General features: G+C 48.3%; 1 protein-coding gene across 4 annotated transcripts; it reads left to right on the top strand.

The window, feature by feature from the left end:
• Positions 1 to 3,642: 3,642 nt before the first annotated feature.
• FAM3A (FAM3 metabolism regulating signaling molecule A) lies at positions 3,643 to 16,965 on the top strand. 4 transcript variants are annotated; one of them, XM_031945273.1, is made up of 10 exons: positions 3,643 to 3,729; positions 10,287 to 10,400; positions 10,798 to 10,821; positions 11,425 to 11,493; positions 11,998 to 12,121; positions 12,286 to 12,344; positions 14,200 to 14,250; positions 15,457 to 15,541; positions 15,662 to 15,788; positions 16,149 to 16,965. In XM_031945273.1, the coding sequence occupies exons 1-10, from the start codon at positions 3,717 to 3,719 to the stop codon at positions 16,245 to 16,247; spliced, it is 765 nt and encodes a 254-aa protein (XP_031801133.1). In that variant the 5' UTR covers positions 3,643 to 3,716; the 3' UTR covers positions 16,248 to 16,965. The 4 variants fall into 4 exon arrangements, with proteins under 4 accessions (XP_031801133.1, XP_031801132.1, XP_031801135.1 ...); XM_031945272.1 differs by having other exon boundaries at positions 11,422 to 11,493; XM_031945274.1 differs by lacking the exon at positions 3,643 to 3,729 and adding an exon at positions 9,832 to 9,995 and having other exon boundaries at positions 11,422 to 11,493.
• Positions 16,966 to 20,927: the final 3,962 nt, after the last annotated feature.

The raw sequence follows: 20,927 nt of genomic DNA, 5'->3' as shown, positions 1-20,927 counted from the left end.
TAAGCAGCATTACCTAGAAAACTTCTATAAATGGCTTGGAACCTAGCAAGTGGATCTGCTGGTGTCTCTACTGGACCTGTATTCCAAAGAGATCATAAAAAGGGAAAGGGACCCACATGTGCCAAAATGTTTGTGGCAGCCCTTTTTGTAGTGGCCAGAAACTGGAAACTGAGTGGATGCCCATCAATTGGACAATGGCTGAATAAGTTATGGTATATGAATGTTATGGAATATTATTGCTCTGTAAGAAACGACCAGCAGGAGGATTTCAGAAAGGCCTGGAGAGACTTACACGAACTGATACTAAGAGAAATGAGCAGAACCAGATCATTGTACATGGCAACAAGATTATATGATGATCAATTCTGATGGATGTGACTCTTTTTAACAGCGAGATGATTCAGGTCAATTCCAATGGTCTTGTGATGAAGCAAGCCGTCTATAGCCAGAGAGGACTGTGGGGACTGAATGTGGATCCCAACATGCTATTTTCACTTTTTCATTGTTTTTTGCTTGCATTTTGTTTCCTTTCTCATTTTTTCCTTTTTAATTTGATTTTTCTTATGCAGCAAGGTCATTGTGGTAATATGTATAGAAGAATTGCACATATTTAACATATATTGGACTGTTTAGGGGAGGGGATGGAGGAAGGGAGGGAGAAGAATTTGGAACACAAGGTTTTGCAAGAGTTAGTGTTGAAAATTATCTTGCATATGTTTTGAAAATAAAAAAAACTTTAATTAAAAAAAGAGAACTGATGAAAAAAAAAAAAAAAAGAAAGTCGATCTGCTGGAAGAAACACTAAAAATTGTCCCAGAAAAAAAAAAAAAAGAAAAGTACCAAGTACTGTCAACAACTGACACTCTATTTAAAGACATTAGGATATTGATCCAAGTTTCTGAGTGGACTAAAATGGACAATCTGTGAGCATGAGTTGATTACTGACCTCTTTTTTTTAAATAATAGCTTTTTATTTTCAAAATATATGCAAAGATAGTTTTTAACATTCACCCTTGCCAAACCTTGTTCCAAATTTTTCTCCATCCCTTCTCCCCACCTCCTCCCCTAGACAGCAAGTAATGAAATATATGTTAAATTTGTGCAATTCTTCTATGCATATTTCCATATTTATCACGCTGCACAAGAAAAATCAAAAGGGAAAAAAATGAGAAGAGAAAAAAGCAAGCAAACAACAAGAGAAAATGTGAAAACACTATGTTGTGACCCACATCCTCTCTCGATACAGATGGCTTTCTCCATCACAAGTCTGTTGGAATTGCTTTGAATCACCTCATTGTTGAAAAGAGTCAAGTCCATCACAGTTGATCATCACATAACCTTGTTGTTGATGTGAACAATATTCTCTTGGTTCTACTTATTTCACTTAGCATCCATTTATGTCTCTCCAAGCTTCTCTGAATCCATCCTGCTGATCATTTCTTATAGAACAAGAATATTCCCTAACATTCATATACCACAATTTATTCTCCATTCTCCACTTGATGAGCATCCACTTAGTTTCCAGTTTCTTGCTACTTTATTTTTTTTTAATTGCTGAGGCAATTGGGATTAAGTGACTTGCCCAGGGTCACACAACTAGAAAATAGTGTTTGAGGTCAGATTTGAACTCAGGTCCTCCTGACTTCAGTGCTCTTACTCTATCCATTATGCCATCTAGCTGCCCCTTCTTGTTACTGTAAAAAGGGCTGCCACCAACATTTTGGCACATGTGGGTCCCTTTCCCTCTTTTATGATCTCTTTGGGATATGAGTCCAGTAGCAACACTGCTGGGTCATAGGGTATGTGCAGTTTAATAACTATTTGGGCATAGTTCCAAATTGCTCTCCAGAATGGTGGGATCAGTTCATAACTCCACCAACAATGCATTAATGAACGACAGACCTCTTTGACATAGAATTTCAAAGAAAAATGTTTCCCGGAAACATTACTTCATGAACTAAAACCAAGATGACAGAATAGGATATATTTAAATGAACCTTAACAGAATGTTGTGCTTATGTTTGAACAAACCCTTTATATTCCCCAGCACTTGAAGTGCATAGGAGAATTAAGAAAGGGTTTTAAGGAAATTAAACATGAAGGGATATCAGACTGGAAAATTTGAGGATGGTTGCCAGGAACAGGCTAGATCCAGGACATTTTGAAAATGTTGTGTCATATAACACTAATAATGATTGCATTGATTTTGTTTTGCTGTTGGATTCAATGCTTCTCAATACTTGTAGTCTGCCTGTAGAAATACCAGTCAGAAAACCTATATTATGGCATCCAAGGAGAAGACTGCTAGAACGGGCAAGGATATGATGACCCAGTAAGAGTGCGGGGCCTAGAGTCAGGAAGATTCAATGTGGCCTCAGTCCATTTCTAGCGGTGTGATCTTGGACAAGGGACTGCACCTGTTTGCCTCAGTTTCCTCATCTGTAAAATGAGGATAAAACAGCACGCACTTCTTAGGGCTGTTGTGACCATCAAATGAGATAACAGCTATAAAGTGCTAAGCACAACGCCCAACAGGTAGTATCCTACCAATGTTGGTGCCATGATGAAGATGATGAAAAAAAGTGGTGATGAGAGAATTTCTGGTTTAACTTGAGTACCACCTGTGCTTTAAGGTGAGCAGGTCACTTGTCTACCTACAATCTATAAAATCAAGTGGAGATCTCAGCTATAGCCCGGGTGTTAACGGGGAAGCTTCTATTTGTAAATTCTAGTTGGAGATAGCTGGAATATAGATCCCACTATAACTGTTGGGCTTTATTGACTACTTTCCGGTTTTTCCTGAGGTAGAGCTTTCCTTTAAGGCATCTCTTCTTCGATGTGCAGAGCTTCAGCTAAGACCTGATGCAAATCATTGCCCATCTGCCATCAGAAGCTTAGTAGCCGTGGCCCTGGGCACCGGCTCACTTATCCCCCAAACGGGGATCCGAATGGCTCCGCCTCTCGGGGTGTAAGAGACAAGTGATCTGTCTGCAAGTGGAGCCCTGGGAGAGGGGGGTTTGCTTTTATAACATGGATTTTATGGGAATATCTTGCAAAACTTCACATGTACTTTCTTAATGGGGGACAAGGGTGGGGGTGGGGATATGAGGGAATCTGGAACTCAGTTTTAAAAACAAACGTGGAAAATAGAACTTCATAAGTAGAAAATATTAAGTCAATTTCAAAATTAAAAAAAACAACACAGAAAGTATTGAGCCCCGTGCCTGGCGCAACACGAAAGCGGCGCCCTCGCAGCTAACAAAGGGGAAGGGGAGGGAGGAGGGAGTCCGACCCCGGGGCTGGGTTTGGAAGAGGATTTTCTCGGGCTGTGGGCAGGTTGCCCCAAGCGGCGGCCCGCGGTGCTCCTCCGAGATCCAGCCGAAGCGCGGGATTCCGGGGCTGGCGAACAGAAGGCGTCGAGTGGGGCGGGGCGGGGGCGGGGCGGGGGCGGGGCGGGGAGGACGCCCCGGTGACCGGCGGGGGGCCACGGAGCCTGCGCACGCCACTTCAGCTGGGCGGGCGTGCGCGCGTGCGTATAGAACGGGAGCCAGCCTCGTCCTGTGGCGCTCTCCACACCTCGTCCCCTACGGGCTACTTTCCACCTCTGGGCCCGCCCCTTCCCCCTCCCCCGCTCTCCTCCCAGATTCCGGGCGCCGCTGTGCCCCGCCCTGCATGCGCGCACACTGACGCAGGCGCACTTACAGACCCACGGAGCCATGAGGGTGGCAGGTAGGAGGGGGCCGGCTCCCGGGAAGCTGGGAGAGCGGGGGTCGGGGTCGGGGTCACCGGGGCAGCGCCTTGAAGGGGGCTCGAAATCTGGAGAGGCCTCCTCGGGGAGGGAGAAGGGCCCTCCCGGCGTGGGGGGGCCGGAGAAGGTCTGTTGTCGCGCCGGGAGCGCTGTCCGGTGCTGGCGGCTGCTGGGGGGCGTCCCAGGCTTCCAGGGCCGCCTCGGAGGCACCTTGCGCGGCCGGACTCGCCGTCAGCTGGGCCGGGAGGGGGTGGCTTTGGTAGGCCCGGAGGGCTCGGAGCCCGGGAATCGCCTGAGGGCTGGGAAGGGCTGCCGCGCTAGCCCCCCCAGGGGGACAGAAGCGGGAGGGGGGGGGGGGAACCAGGGCGCATCCGCCGGTGGGCCGGTTTGACCCGAACTAGAGGAGCCGCCGGCCCGAGGAATCCAGTGCGAGGAGAAGCGCTGTATTGCCGAGGAAACGGAGCGGGGACGGGGGACTTGGGAATGCCTCCGCTTTCTCTGCCATCCAGGACGTTTGCAGCGAAGGGAAGGCTTTTCAAAGAAACAGCAGCGTCTCTCACAGCCCCCTCCCCCCCCAAGGTGCGGGCCCCAACTTCCCACGCAGAGCTGGCATCTCAGCCCCGTCCCGGTACCCAGTGTTGGCAAAGGAGGCCAGCCTGGCCAGGGTGGAAACGGCCCCCCCAAAATGCCAGCCGTCATCGTTGTGGAAACGCTTGGCAGAATAACCCAGCTCTAAGTGACCTAGCCGGAGCCTTCCTGAGCTATAAAGCAGGAGGTCCCCCGCAAACGAAGGCTGGGGGAAAGGAGGGAAGGAAGAGCTAGAGAAGGGCAAGAGGAAGGGAAGGGAGAATTGGCCAGGAGGAGAAAAGAGGGAGAGGGGAAGAGGAAGGAGAAAGGGTGGGAAGGGGGAGGGGCAGAAAAGAAAAAGGGAGAGAGGGAAGAGGCTGGGGGAGGGGAAAGGTGAGACGGAAGAGAAGTGGGGATGAGGGGGAGAGAAAGGGAAGAGGGGAAAAGGTGGGAAGGAAGATAGGGGGAGGGAGAGAGGGGGAAAGGGGAGGGAGAAAAGGAGGGAAGGAAGAGGTGGAGAGAGGAAGGGGAGAGGAGAAAAGGAGGGGGGAAGGTGGGAAGAAGATTGGGGATGAGAGAGGGAGAAAAGGATAGGAATGGGAAAGGGGGAGGAAGAAAAAGAAGAGATGGAGAGAAGGGGAAGAAGATGGAGAGGGAAAGTGGGAAGGAAGAGGTGGAGAGAGGGATGGGGAAGGGGGAGGGAGAAAGGGAGGGAAGCAAGGTGGAGAGAAGGAGAAAAAGTGAGAGGGAAGAGGATGGGGGAGGGGGAAGTTGGGAAGGAAGAGGAGTGGGGGTGAGAGAAGGAGGAAAGGAAGGGATGGAGAGAGAGGGAAGAAGATGGGGGTGGGAAGGGAGAGGGCTAGAGAGAGGAGGAAGAAAAGGAAGAGATGGAAAGAGAGAGGGGGATGGGGAAGAGGAGAGGAGGGAGGGAGAAAAAATGATTGGGGGATAGGGAAGAGGAGTGGGAATAGGGGACAAAGGAAGAGGGAAGAAAGAGAAGGAAGAGGAGAAAAAGAGGGAAAGTGGCAGAAGAGAAGGGGGAACGGGTGGGAAGGAGAGGAGGAGATAAAGGGAGAAAGGGAAGAGGATGGGGGAGGAGAAATGGAAAGGAAGAGAGGAGGAGGGAGAAAGGGAGGGAAGAAAGAGGTAGAGAGGAGGAAAAACAGAGGGGGAAGAGGAAGGGGAAAGGGTGGGAAGGAAAGGGGGGAAGTTAGGAAGAAAGAAGAATGGAGATGAGGGAGGGAGAAAAGGAGAGAGGGAAAAAGATAGGGTGGGAAGGAAGAGATGGAAAGAGAGGGGGTTGTGGAAGGGGAGGGGGAGGGCAAAGGGGAGAAAAGGAAGGAAGAGCTGGAAAGAGGAGGATGGGAAAGGAGAGAGGGGAAGGAAGAGGAGTAGGGATGGGACATGAGGGAAGGAAGAGGTAGAGAGAGGGAGGATGGGGAAGGGGAGAAGAGGAGGGAGAGAGGGGAAGACAGACAAGCATGTTTGCCCAAGTCTCATAGTGTAGATCAAATTGACAGATGAGCTTGGGGGTCAGAGGTGAAGAGAGCTCATCTTGCCTTCATTAGAAAAGTGCTTTTGCAAACTTGAAAGGCCTCTGGCTTGATGTAGGCTCATTTCATGGACTCCCTGGCAGAGATGCTCTCTGCATTGAGAAATTGGTTCCCTGACTGTCCGCAGATTTAGAGTTGGAAAGGGTCTGGGAGGTGATCATTTCCCTTACAAATGAAGGGAACTGAAGCCCAGAGTCCCCAGGACGGGCAGGCAGGTGTCCATATGTTCTGTACAAGTGACCCGAGGTTCTTGAGCAGGCTTTTCACCCTGGACCCCTGAGTCCAGAACCTGTCCTTCTGCTACATCTACCTCCCATACATGCTCGTCTTCCCTGCAGAATAGCAGAAGTCCAAGTCGAGATCCCCTTTGCTTTGACATTTTCTTGATTCTCTCCTGCTGTGGCCTCCTCTTAATAGTCTGAAGAGGTTTAGGGTTAAGCTGAGGAAAGTCCTGAGGTTATTGAGTTTTCAGAGGGGCCCCAGCACCCCCATCAAATTAGCATCAATGACCCCCGACTGGGGTGGCCCTTGGGAGTTACGCTAAGGAAACAGCTCCCCAAGGAACGGGTCCAAGCAAGCAAAGGCTGAAGTTTTGGAATTTGGGAGGGAAGACTGGGACAAATGCTAGGCGAGAAACCATCTGTTACAAAATGCACCTTTTATTAAAGAAGTCTACACATTTATTCGACCTCAGCTGCCATAGTTAAGACTCGTTTCAAGCTCTTTCATTCGTACATTCTGCAAGCATTTATGAAACATTTACTCTTCGCCCCTCAGCCTCATTGGAGAAAAACATGTAAACAGGGAACAACATAAGAAGGACATACAAAGCAGTTTAGAGAAGGGTGCCAAGCATGAGTCACTAGGAAAATCCTGATATGATAGTATTGTATAGGAGTGGTATTCAGAAGAGGGAGGGAGCAAGCATTATTCAGCAAATAATAATTAATAGGCGCCTACTGGGTGCCGGGCACTGTGCTGAATGTTTTACAAATACCATCTTATCGGATCCTTCCGGCCAAGGCAGACCTATAAAGGAGGTTGCCCTGGGTCACTTGGCTGGTAAGTGAGGCTGGATTGAATTCAGGTCTTGCTGACTCCAGCCCACTCTTCTCCCTTGTAGTGCCCCCAGCCACTCTAGTTGAGCCTTGGTGAAGGCCAGGGATTCGAAGAGGTGGTGGTGAAAAGGGAATGCACCGGACGGCAGAGGGACGAGAGAGAACGTCACGGTGGAGGGGCCATGAGGAGCACGAGTCCCATGTGGTCATCCTTGTGCTTTAGGACTTTATCAGTGAGAAGTGCTGGTCACAGGAGTGCATCTGGGGCCCAGAGGATTGAATGGACAAAAAGGGGCTTAATCAGCATTTTTAAGGTCGCTAGGACATGCATTTCCCCTGGGTCAAAACGAATTGCTTCCCCAAATCAATAGTAATGTCTTCTAACTAGACCAGTAGAGGGGAGGAGGCAATCCGTCCAGAGCTTGTCTTAACGTTGCAATCTGTCCCACCAGCTGGTTTGAGCTTGTTAAGCATCAACATGTGAGCAAATTAAAAATGAACATCCCCCAGGGTTGTTCTGTTCCATTATTCACATTTTCTCATTCAAACCATTCTGGGTAAAGTGTCTTTTGTGATCTCTCCTTTCTTCCTGAGCCCTGGAAGGTGCATCCCTGAAGCCCTGAAGTTAAAGAATAGGTCCCAGAAGTCTACCTTACAGTTCCGAAAGTCCTATGTTTTGAAGTGGAAGAATCCTTGGAGGTCAGCTCTTAATAAAAGCCCCTCGTGTTAAAAAGGAAAAGAAGGTAGTGATAGGTTGACCCGGAAGAAAAAACTTCAGTGGGATGTTGTTAGCTATGGTCAGGTGTTTGAAAGCCATGGATTTGGGACTTGGTCCACTGAACCCCAGAGGGTAGATCCAGAGCACTGGGGAGGAACTTAAGAAGCAGAGTTTGGCTTGATGGAATGATGTTAGCCTTATTTCGCTCTTTTTTACTTCATTTACTCAATTGAAAGTTGAAAATTAAATCCACTTCAAATCCCACAAGTGAAAGGTATCAGGAAGGATGCTTGTAGTCCTGTGAACCTAGGAAGTATTATAGCACCAGTTTTGGGGAGTGAGATGCAGAGAAGTCACATAGAGGCCAAGTCATATCCAGAGAGTTCCAAGCACTGAACACAATGAGTCTATTAGTAAAGCACACATTTATTAAGAAAAAGCACCAGTGACTTCCTCTGTGAGTTCGGTGACCTCAAGGAGAGGCAGCCCCCTTGCATAGAACAAAGAACAACTTGCCAGGTGGGGAAAACGGTAACGTTGGGTTAAAGAAATCCTAGGGGCAGAGACGATAATATTGGTGGCGAGTGGGGAACGTGGGCTGATAACAGCTCCTCCTTCCGATAGATGTCCTGAAATTGAACCAGGATAGTTCTTGGTATAGAAGATGATGGATCTCCTGGAGCTAAAGTGAGTTGCAGATAGTGTTGAGGTAACAGTTCGTGTTTGCTGGAAGCACTGAACTTGGAATCTCTTCTTCAGTTAAATGTGACCGACTTGTAAATACAAGAATTTGTATATTGAATTGAATTTGAACTGAATACTCAGAATTTTCCTCTAATTGAAAGTGATTGATAGGAAAGTGGAACTTTGGAACTCGAGAACTTCCTCGATCGGAGTCAAAGGGCGTAGGTCCTTATACAGAATAAAGTCAATTACAGAGTGGAATCAAATGTGAAATACAAAATCAATATTGGATTTTGGCAGCCCCGGGCCAATTGTTCCTAGAAGCTAACATGAGCCAGACTAACCGCATCACCTTTTTTTGTAGCACAAACATAAACTGTAGCATGGCCTAGAGGAAGACTGATGATTGATAGTCCAGTGTCCAGCTGGATGGATTACAGATTCAGAACTGGCACGTTCCTCTAGAAAATTTATAGTAAATGCTTGTGAAATGAATGGCTATCAGGTGACATTTAAAATGCAGCGGGTGCCTCAATTGGGAACACAAAAGAGATCTTGGCAGTCTGTGTGCTTGCTAGTTGAAAAAGAGGAGATTTGGGGTGTGATTTTTACTGTTACATCATTTTTGCTTCCAAATGTACCTCTGTCCCTTTCAAAGAAAGCTATCCCTTGTAACAAGAACAAAGAGAAGGGGAAGAAGCAATTTAGCTGAGTTGGATGAGTAGGAGCAGCACTCCCCATCCGTAATTCCCTGCCCCCCACCCCATTCACCTGTGCAGGAAGGGGAGAGGGAAGTGTTTCTCCTTTCTCCTTGGGGCCAATCTTGATCATCGGACTTCTGCTGCACTCTTGGGTTTCTCTAGTTTTCTTTCCATTTGCATCGTTGGCACTGTGTATGTGTGTTTGCTTCTGCTTGAATAAGATGAAGTCTCCCAAGGGAAATTCCCAAGTCCTGCATTCAGGTTCACCAAAATCCATCTCAGAGTGTGGAAGGCATGATGAAAGAGATGTTGCCGTGGCTAAAGACAGGCCTGGGTGGCTCAGTCTCGTAGGTCAGTGGGGGAAGTGGCAGCCCCCCGAAGCAGAAGGATCTTAGGCTCTGTGCCATATGGCCAGGGTCCCTCTAGAGGGGAGCCCTTAAAAATGCGCGCTGCTCTGACCACATCTGGAGTGCTGTATTTGCTTCTGGGCATGTTACTTCCAAAAATATGTGAGCCAACTTAGAGCTGCTTCAAGGGAGGCAGCTAGGATGTCAAAGGGATGAGCCCAGATACATTGGCGAAGTGAAGAGATGTTTGATCCGAAGAAAAGGAAGGAAGATAGGCTCTGTGTTTTCTAGGGTCTGCAGTGGCAGGGAGATTAACCTTGTTCTACTGGGCTCCCAGGGGAGTGGAGATAGAGAAGCAGATTTTGGTTAAATATAAAGGGAAATTGGGTGCCAGGATCTGAAAATGAAAGGATTTGCCTGGGGGCGGGGGGGGGGGCAGTGGAGAGATGATGATCTCTGTACATCCGTAAGTCTTCAAGTTGAAACTGGATGAGCAGTGGTGGAGGAGGATTTCTGTTCAGGACTAGGTTGGCCTAGAAATTTGTTCCACTGGAGACCCCTTTTCATCCAGGAAATGTTTACGAGGCCTTGTTCTTGAATCCGAGCCGAGTTGTTTCTGGTAAGTTAAGTGTGTGTTCCGAATGTACTGAGGGCAAGTGCTGGCAGAAGGGCCTCAGGGTTATTACGCATTTGATTGTAAATTAATTTTGGAGCTTTGCATTCAGAAGCCTTTGATTGTGGTCAGATTTTCCAGGACGCCCTGTTCAGCCATGTGAGCCCATAGTGGGTTGTGACCTTTAGTTTAAGGAGTTTGGGCCTAGAAGACTTGGGAGCTCACTGCAGATTGTTACCTCTCTGGCCCTAGGGGCCTCCCTCCTGCCCCTGAGCAGCTCTCTCTGGATCTCCTCAGGCCCCCTGCGCATTGTGGTGCTGATCCTTACTGCCGGCCTCACCTGGATCATGGGCAGCATCCTCCTGGGGACCCATGGGAGCAGCTTCTCTCGGCTACAGCAGCTCTTCAGTAGTGAGTGCACCTCTTCCCCACAGTGCATGCTGGCTCACTCTTGGCCCCCTCCCTTTCCCCTGGGAGCCACCCAGCTCCTTAGCTGGGTTCTAATGTGTAACATCTACCTCTTGAAGCAACTCCCTAAGACTGAGTTGAAGAGAAAGTGTTGACTGGTCTTGGTAAAGGATATTTGGGAGAAATTTCCTTACATCACTGAAATCCCAGGGCCTAGAAAAGTGATTAAGTAAGTCATTCCGAATGTCCCTCAAGTAAGAGCAATAAGGTACAAAGACCTGAGTAAAACTAGTGTGGATACCTCCACAAGGGGGCGCTCCAGAATCTGGGGCGGGAGCCATCCTGGCTCCTCGTCTCCTGGTTGAGGTAACGCTGCTCCCCTCTCTTCCCCCTTCCACAGGGCCCGAGAACGCAGTGACCACAGGTAGGTCTTTGCCCCCTTCCCCACGGCCTTTCTCTTGTGCATGGTGGTGGCAGCTCAGCTTCCTGGCCCAGTCTTCTCTCAGGGGGCCCCGGGGAGCTGGGAGGAGGGCACACTTGCCGAGTGGAAGGCTAGAAAGGGAGGGAGGGAACTGCTCTCGCTTCTCAGCACAAGGAGGGCAGAGGCTACACTGGAAAGAGCCCCTGGGGTGCTCCCGATTGGTCTTTTGAGGGTGCTGGCCTGAGATCCCATGATTCTCTTTTTCTCTTGCATCCCTAGTGGGGCATCGGGCCCTTTGATTTCTCTTGGGGGGGAAGGGGCCCAGAGGCATCGAGGGCAAACCTGAAAGGTGTCCTGGGAGCCCACGGCCATTCTTCCGCCTTCCGTCTCTGCCCTGGGCTGGTTGTGCACCGTGGTGGCCTCCTTGTGGCCCACCCTTTTCCGCTTGTGCCCTGTGGCCCCCACCGCTCTATCACCCGCTTCTCTGCTGCCACTCGTTACTTGCCTTGGGCGCTCTCCCAAGCGTTTCACAGACTGTCCCATCCTGTCCTCTCTGTTGCTGTCCCTCCTCCCCCCCCCTCCCTGTTTCTCTTCTCCTGTCAGTAGCAGAAAGGGCCTTCTCCCTGTGGTCAGTCCAGCCCAGCCCCGAGGCCAGCCGCCCTGCCAGGCGTGAGAGTGAGTGTGTCTGCGTGAGTTTGATGGGGCACAGAGAGAGCTTCGATCTCCTCCAACAAACCCAGCCAGGGGTGGGGGCAGAGGGCAGGGGTGGGGGAGGCTCCTTCATCCAGCTCTGCTCACCTCAGCAGAAGGAGCAGGCCAGCTTCCAAGGGGCAGAGGGCTTCGGGCAGGGACCACTTGGCACCCTTTCAGTGCCCTGCCTGGGCTCGGCCCCTTCCCCTTCCCCACCATTCCCTTTTCTACCTTTCTTTCTCGTCCCCCTAGTCTCCCGGCCTGCCTGCTGCCTCCCCACTCCGGGTCCTTCCTGTGTTTGGGGTCTTTTTTTCGCTGGCACTCTCTCTTCCCCGACCCCTCTGCTTTCCTGCTCCTGGTGCTGCAAGCATCCTGCCACGGATCCTGGCCCTTTTGAGGTCTCTGAGGCCGGGGCAGCTGAGTAGACAGTTCTGTTCCTTGCCCCCGAGCCCTGTAAGTTGACCATACTGCCCCACTGTCTCTGCCCAGAGCCCCGGGCCAGGAAGTATAAGTGTGGCCTGCCCCAGCCATGTCCCGAACAGCACTTGGCCTTCCGTGTGGTCAGCGGGGCTGCCAATGTCATTGGACCCAAGATCTGCCTCGAGGATAAGATGTGAGAAAATTGAGGTTCAAGTCACCGGGATGGTGGGAAGGAGGGGATGGAGTGATGGACGGGACAATGGTGCCCATCGTGGGAAGAGCCAAGGGGCGGAAAGAGGAATAGGTTTTCTCTCCCCCCTATTCTCCCATCACAGGTGTGACCCTTCTGTTTCCCAGGCTAATGAGCAGTGTAAAGGACAATGTCGGACGTGGGCTGAACATTGCCCTGGTGAATGGTGAGTCCGGAGCCCACCCCATTCTGGACTTGGCGGGCTCTGGGAACAGATCCTGTACATGGACCTAGAAAGAGAATGAGGAAGGAGTTGTGTCTCTCCCCGCCAATCCTCCGTGGAAGGGGGACAGCCCCCAAATAGTTCGCTCTCCTTATTCTCCTGTGTCGATGGCATGCCCTCGCTTCCCCCAAACGCGACTTCCTGCGGCTCACTTGGGCTGTCGCCTCCGACCCTCGCAGACCTCTCCAGCTCTCGCACTCTTCCAGGACGGTTCTGATGATGTTGGTATCCGACTTCTCTGGCTTCTTCTCTGCCGGGCCCTCAGTTACCCTTCCGGTGCTCTGGCCCAATAAGACATTGGCTGTTCGACAGGCTCTGGTTAAAATCCAGAACAAATTAGATTCCACCTTTGGGATTTCTATAGTCCACGTGACTTCCAGGTCTTTGCTGTGCTAATCCTTCCCCTTTGGGGACTGTGGCTCCCAAGCTTCTCTCTGGGACTTCTCCTTTTCCTCTCCATCTTCATCTCAAAGCTCCCCTCTCATGGCTCGCCTTGTCCTTGTGCCTCTTTTTCCTTGCTGGCCTGGGACAGCCCTCTCCTTGATTCCTAAGAAATGAGGATGGGGCTCTTCAAAGCCTGCTGATCACAGAGTAAACCAGCAAATGGGCCCTGATGTGGCGTCAGCCAAAAGCCTGGACCGAGGGTCAGGGCTGGTTTTGACAAATCCTTCCAGTGGTGAGAACTGGGACCGAGTTGGCTGGGGGAGAGCTTCTGAACAGCCCCTCCCAACCGCCCAAGGTTCTGAATCTGGCAGGACCCTGGGAGGTGACCTTGCCGCCTCCTTATCTTTCCAACTAGCTCTTAGCCTGCTGGTGGTTCTTGAATCCCATGAAGAAATCAGGGTCTCATTTCTCTTCCCTGCCACTGACATAGTTCAGACACTCAGCATTGATTAAGCCCCTACTGTATGCCAGCTAAGCTAGGGATACCAAGAAAGGCAAAAGCACTGTCCTGCCCTCAAGAAACTCCTAGTCAGGCAGGTGCAAAAAACAAGGAAAATCCTGATTTTATTCATTCTCTCTTAGACCAAGTGCCATTAGGAGAGGGCAGAGACTGGCCCCCCAGTCCACACAAAGTAGAGGAATCGGGTTGGATTGAAGTGCCAGCTGGGGTTAGGTCTCAAAGCTTGTCCGTGTTGAGACGGGGAGGTTTCTCCCAGCTTCCTCCCAGGCTGGGAGTGGCCTTGGATGTAAATGCCCTTGGCTGTAAGACAGAATGGGATCTGTGAGCCGGTCGACTCCAAGAGTAGGAAAGCTCTCGAGTGCCAAGGCCATCCCTCAGAGATGGCTTCGTGGAGGCGGTGACTTTGGAGTTCAGCCTTCAGGAAAGAAAAGAACCTGCCTCGGAAGAAAAGAGATTATCTAAATTGTCTAGGCCGGGGCAGGGGAAAGGTTTTAGGATCTTCTTCAGGGGCTGTTCCCCCATGGGGGCCAAATGTGGCCCATGCCAGCTTCAGTTGCATACCCCCAGCTCTTCCTTAGCTGCATTGGATGTGGTTTTCCAAGACAGCTCTGCCCACTGTTTTTGTCAATCCGGGGGCTTCCTTCCCATTCTCCTCCAGTATCCACAGTAAACATTCTCCCAAATGTTTGCTGCTGAGCCCTCTGGGGACGGGCCTAAAATCTGGGGCCCATTTTCTGAAGGTTTACTAGCTCTGAGTCTTCTGAGCAGCTGGCAACCCTTTGCAAGCTCTTTGGCCCCAGACTGCTTCCCCTTGGGGGAGGTAAGGATGTGTGCATGTGTGTGGCCACCCTCAGGGGTGTCCTCGGCCCTAACCCTGCCACCTTCCCATTGCAGGAGTGAATGGGGAGCTCCTTGAGGCCAGATCCTTTGACATGTGGGCTGGAGGTGAGTGAGACCCGAGCAAGTGAGGCCAGCCCTGGGTTCTTCCCAGCCCTCACTTCCATAGCTCTGCCTGTCCTTCCCTTAGGAGCTCCAGGTGGGTTGAAGGGAAGATCACCCCACTCTGGCTCTCTCTTTCCTTTTGGATCCCTCTGGCATAATGACAGCCACTTCTTGAAAGGACATTCTGAGAGCATCGGCCCTGAGGTCAGGAGGACCTGAGTTCAAATGTGGCCTCAGATACTTAACACTAACTGTGTGATCCTGGGCAAGTCACTTAACCGCAATTGCCTGCTCCCCCCCCCCCCCCCCCCCAAAAAAAAAAGGTACATTGTTGCAGGTACATTTTGTTTGTTTTTGTCACAGTCGTTTCTAGAAAAGTCCCCTCTCCCCCTTTCTGCGATTAAATCCTCCCTTGTTTTGTGACACAGAAAAGCAGTTAATCAAAGACACTCAGTGACGGTCATCTGCCAGTGTAGACAGTATTCTGCAGGAATTGCCCCCATCTGCAAAGAAAAAGGGGCACGAGTGTCACTGCATATCCTCCGGAAACATCAGTGGGTTTTTCAGTTGCTTAGAGCTCGGGTTTCTGAGATCTTTGATCCATTCCTCTGGTAATGGGGCATTCTTTTGGCCGTGCACACTTTGCTCTCTGAGCTCAGACAAGTCTCAGAACAGTCGTCTCGCTGCTGAATGAGCCATCGCATTCAGGTACCACAGTGTGGTCAGCCATCGCCCAGGTGATGAGTGGTCTCATCGTTTCTGGTTCTCTGCTACCATGGAAGTGCTGCGCTGATTGCCTTGTGTGTATATGGGGCTCGTGTCTCTACTATCCTGGTGCACGTGCAGAACAGTGGGATGGGAGAGCAGCTACTATCTTGGTGCATGTGCAGAATAGTGGGACGGGAGAGCAGATACTATCCTGGTGCACATGCAGAACAGTGGGACGGGAGAGCAGAGGGGAGCCAGCAGTCATGTCCCTCTGGTGAAAAGGTTCCCCTAAGGGAGCTTCCAGAGAGTAGGAGCACCGAGAAGTGGCCGGGGGCCCATTTGTCACCTGCTCTGCTCTTGACTTCATTCCACCAACTCTCCAAACAGCACTCCCTTCACTATCCCTACTGGAGAGTAGGGGGCTCCTCTGGATGGCCTCCAGAGTCTCTGAGCTAGAGCTCAGACGTTACCTCACGGGGATCCGCTCTCCTCTCTCCCTAGATGTCAATGATTTGCTGAAGTTCATCCGGCCACTCCATGAGGGGACGCTGGTATTTGTGGCTTCCTATGATGACCCAGCCACCAAGTAAGAAGCCTCTGATCCACACTCTTGATTCCGCCTCTCCATCCCCTCTTCCCTCCTTGCAGCCTGGTTCTCCATCTCCACCCCACCCCCTCCCCAGATTTCTTTCTCTGTCTGCTGCAGGATGAACGATGAAACCAGGAAAATCTTCAGTGAGCTAGGCAGCACAAACGCTAAGGAACTGGCCTTCCGAGACAGCTGGGTGTTTGTTGGTGCCAAAGGAGTTCAGGACAAGAGCCCCTTTGAGCAGGTCTGTAGGGTCCTCCCCCAGAATAACCCTAGGCGGGGAAAGGGGGATAATGCTATCTTCCACTTTGTTTATCCTTTAGGCCGGGGGGCCAAGGGAATGGATTCCCCCTCCTTTTTCTCTTCCCCTACTCCTGAGCTCCCCTAGAAAGTAGGCCAAAGTGAAGGCCACTTTCTAGAGGAGGAAATGGGTTCAGAGGAAGTCAAGGTAAGTTCCCTCTGCTAAGTAGCAATGACAGTCCAAGTTGGGTTGCCTTGGGAGAGAACCCCGCCACGTGCACTCGCCTGCCGAGTGGCCCCCTGGCAGCAGGGCCTCCTGCCCCTTCCTTCTCCATCATTTCCTTTCCTCATGGCTACCCCACAGCACATGAAGAACAGCAAGAACACCAACAAGTACGAGGGCTGGCCAGAGGCACTGGAGCTTGAAGGCTGCATCCCCCAACGGACAGTAGGCCCCCAGTGAGCTGTTGTGCTGCCTCTACCTCCTTCCTTACCTCACGGCAGACCCGGCCTGCTGAATTGCCCAAGGGGGCAATCTGTTCAGCCCTTCCCTGGATTGAATGACTCCTGGAAAAAGCCACCTGACTGAGGGGTGAGAGGATGGGAATGGAGGCCGACCTGGCTCCTGCTCCCCCCCGAGCATTCACAGAGCTCTCAGGGGCCCCTTCCCCCAGTGCCTTACTCCTTCCAGGAATCCTTTCTTGCACTTTTTCCACATCATTCCAGCTCTCTGGGAAACTGAATGTAACAGGTGGTGGGATAGTGAGACCCCTGTGGGAGGGGATGCTTCCTTCAGTCAGTCCTATCCCCTCCCTCCCACACCATATACACATAGACCCTGGTCTGGCCAGGCTGGACCCCTAACGCATCCAGGGCTCTCTTCTCCTTTCCCCCCTTCTCCCCGAATCGTTTCCTTCATGCCTTTGGCTTTTGCTTTAGGCGTGCCAACAGCCCCCCCTCGCCCACTCTCTGCCCTGGTTCCCAGAGCCCATTGCCCTCTCTCAGCCTGTGCTACTTGGTCTAGCAGAGTGGTGTGACTCCGGGGTGGTTGCAAGAGCTCCGCAGCAACCCCACATCCATGTCTTCCGGCCTCATGACTTCTTTTTAGATGTCGAATTAAAGATATATGCAATTCTTTGTAGTTAATTTAGAATGACCTTTAATAAACAGAATTCCTAGTTGATGCCTGGGGCTGCTTCATACACAAAGTAAGCAGATACCCAGAGAGCCTTCCGGGAGCCAGCGGGGCCCCTGGGAAGGGAGTAGGAACAGTTTCACCTTCAGGAAATGTCCCTCTGAGGGGAAATAAACGTAGAATTTGGACTTGGCAAGCACTACCTCATCTGATAAGCCAGGAAAGAGCCCTGGGCCCCCAGACCCAAGTTCTTTGTCAGTGAGAGGACCCCGGGTCAGATAAGCAAAAATGGAGATTGGCTTCAGGAAGCCACGGTAAGTCTTTATATGGCTTCAAACAAGGCCAACCACTGGCCGGGATCTTCACTGCTTGAATGCTGGAGACTGGTAGCCTCCACACTAAACACTTCTGCCATAAATCCAAAGAGCTCAGTCCCCCTGTTTCTCCCTGCAGTTCACACTAAGATTCAGAAGCTATTGGGTGAGCAGAATGACTCTTCTACCTCTTTCTGGCCTTTTTCATGTAAATGACACATAGTTTATTTGAGACTCATCAAGCAGGTGCATACAGAAAACCAAAAATACAGATCGCAAACAGAGCTAGACTAATGCTACATACGATAGCCACGTATGGTCCACGTCAGGCACCTGAAACTGATGCTGTCTATGCTTGCCCATTCCATCCCCCTCGGGCAGCACAGTGCCACCTGGTTATATGAGGGATATCAGTTAATAGCCTGCTCGCTGCACAGTGGTCTGAGCATTTCTGTGGCGCACAGACTTGTATCTGCCTCCACAGGCCTATCCACTCAGAGGTCATGGAAGACCATGTTGGACGGTACCCGGGTCAACTCCTATGAGATCAGAATCTATAGATGGCCTGTTTCCTTGGGCCCTTCAGAGTCAAATATATTGTCAGGAAAGATTCTGTTTTGCCTGCTGGCCTCAGGACAGAGTTCAGGAACCCCCGATCCCTAAAGGAGTGGGAAATGACCTTTCGGTCTACAAGCATTAAGTGCCTACTATATGCCAAGTGCTGAAGATATGAATTGAAAAGTGACACAATCCCTGCCCCAAAGGAAATTGTATTCTACTGGGAGGATACAGCACAGTTACAAATAAGCAAACTTTACCAAGTGGGAGATGGAGGGAGGAAATCAGGGAAGGCCTCTTGGAAGAGGTAACAATTGAGCAGATAGATTTAGAAGTGAGTTCTATCAAATATTTAGACCCGCTCCCAATGCCAATACTGTATAAACTATTTGAAAAGTAGGCCATGTGTTTTGAAAATAAAGAGCTTTAATAAAAATAAAATAAAAAAGAAGTAGGTGAAGAATGAATCCTACTAAATTTCTTCTATGACACAAATATGGTTTTGAAACCTAAACCAGGGAGAGCAAAATCAAAACGATAGACCAGTTTCCCTACTGAATGTTGCTGCAAATATTTTAAGTAAAAGACTAGCAAGGAGATTACAGCAATATATCTCAAAGATCACACTCAATGAGCAGGTGGGATTTATACTAGGAATGCAGGACTGGTTCAATATTAGCAAAGATGTATGATGTATGTATATATATATATAATTGACTTATCAACAAAAACAAAAATTCTGTCATCTGAAAAGATGCAGAAAAAGCTTTGACCAAAAAAATACCCATTCTTATTAAAACACTAGAAAACGTAAGAATGAATTATCTAAAATGAAGAGCAAGCCCTATTTATAATGAAGACAAACTGGAACCTTCCTGATAAGATCTGAGGGGAACCAAGGATATACGTCATCACTACTATTCAATGTTGTATTAGAAATGCAAAGTATAGCAATAAGACTCTTGACTGAAGAAATAAGATTGGACAATGAGGAAACAAAACTATCGTTCTTTGTAGATAATATGTAAGATTTTTATGTAATCAAACATATTACAATTAAAAAATTGGTCACAACCACTTTAGCAAAGTTGTAAGATATAAAAATAAACCCATAAATCATCAGCATTTCTCTGTATCACCATCAAAACTTAGCAGGAACATAAAAAGGAATTCCATTTAAAATAACTCCCTGATATATGAAAGTAATGGAATACTATGCTATGAAAAACCAGATCAAAAGAATGATGAACAGGCTAGTTTTAGAAAGATCTGGAAAGATTTACATAAATTAATGCTGAGGGAAACAAGCAGAACTGGGGAAACAGCAAAATTGTATGATGATTAACTATGACAGACTTGCTTCTCAACAGTTCAATGATCCAAGGTAACCCCAAGAAACTCTGGATGAAAAAGATCGTCCAGTTACAGAGAGAATTATGAAGACAATGTAAGTCAACGCATGCTATGTTCACTTTTCCCCCCTGACTTTTCTCTCTCGACATGATTGATGAGGAAATATCTTTAAAAAAACGTTTCTACATGTCCGGTTACATATGGTTTCCCCAGTTGGAAAATAAAAATAAAATAAAGCAAAATGGAATAACTACAGACAATATAAGATACTTGGGAGTCTACCTGCCAAGACAAATTCAGGGATTATGTGAACACAATTACAAAATATAGAAATAAAAACAGATCTAAACAATTGGAGAAATACTGCTCATGGTAAGTTGAGTCAATATATAACATAGATTAGTTTACCTATTCAGTGACAAACTACCAAAGAATCATTTCATCGTTAGGAAAAAAATAATCAAATTCACCTGGCAGAGAAGGTGAGGTACCAGATTTCAAAGTATCAATCATGAAAACAATTGGGTCCTAACTAAGAAATAGAGTAGTGGATCAGTGGGATAGATTAGATACATAATACACAGCAGTTAGTTACCACTGATAAGCCCAAAGTTCCTCGCTTTTGGAACAAGAACTCACTAATAAAAATTGCTGGAGAAACTAGAAAGTAGTTTGGCACCAACATCTCACACCATACCAAGATAGGGTCAAAATGGATAAATGATTTAGACAAAGGATGATATCACAAGTAAATAAGAGGGACATGTAAAAATTTACCTGTCAGTATCCAAGCAATCCCAATAAATTTGGAATGGAAAATAATATCTGCATCTGGAGAGAAAATTATGGAGACTCAATGTAGAACAATATATACCATTTTCACCTTTTTTTCTTGTGTTTTTTCCCTTTTGTTGTTTTTTCTCCTCCAATGTGATTCATGTGAAAATATGTAAAAAAAATGAATGTATATGTAAAAAAAATGTTTTACATGGAATGGAGGAAAATAGAATTAATAAATTTTTAAAAGAAAATTTTAAAATATTCCTGTCAGATTTGTGAATAAGAGAAGCATAAATAATTTCGAATACTTGAATTTGAAAAAATTTTTGTACAAACTAATGCAGCCAAAATTAGAAGGAAAATGGGGAAAGGGAGGATTTTTACAGTAAGTTTCTCTGATAAAGATCTCAGTTCTCTATATAGAGAACTGAGCCAAATTTATAAAAATTGGAGCCATTCCCCAATTAATAAATGGTGAAATGATATGAACAGGTAGTTTTCAAAAGATGAAATTGACACTATTTATAATCATATAAAAATGTTCTGAATCACTATTAATTAGAGAACTACAAATGAAAAACTCTTGAGATACCACCTCACACCTATCATATTTGCTAACATGACAGAGAAGGAAAAAAACAACTCTTGGAGGGGATATGCAAAAAAAAAAAAAAAGTATATTGTTTTGTTGTTATTTCCAACTCATGACCTCATTTGGAGTTTTCTTGGCAAAGCTACTGAAGTGGTTTGCCATTTTCTTCTCTAGTTCATTTGACAGGGTTGCCCAGGGTAATACAACTAGTAAGTGTGAGAAAGAGAAGTCTTTCTGGTTCTAGGCCCAGGCCTTTATCCACTGAGCTAATTTATAGCGGCTCTTTTTGTGCTACCAAAGAATTGGAAATCAAAGGGATGCCCATCAATTGGGGAATAGCTGAACAAGTTGTGCTGGAAATGTGATGGAATACTATTGTGCTATAAGAAATGACAAGCAGGATAGTTTCAG

Source organism: Sarcophilus harrisii, chromosome X, assembly GCF_902635505.1.
Source record: "Sarcophilus harrisii chromosome X, mSarHar1.11, whole genome shotgun sequence".
NCBI classification, from domain to species: Eukaryota; Metazoa; Chordata; class Mammalia; order Dasyuromorphia; family Dasyuridae; genus Sarcophilus; species Sarcophilus harrisii.
This window is presented reverse-complemented; position numbering and strand designations above follow the sequence as displayed.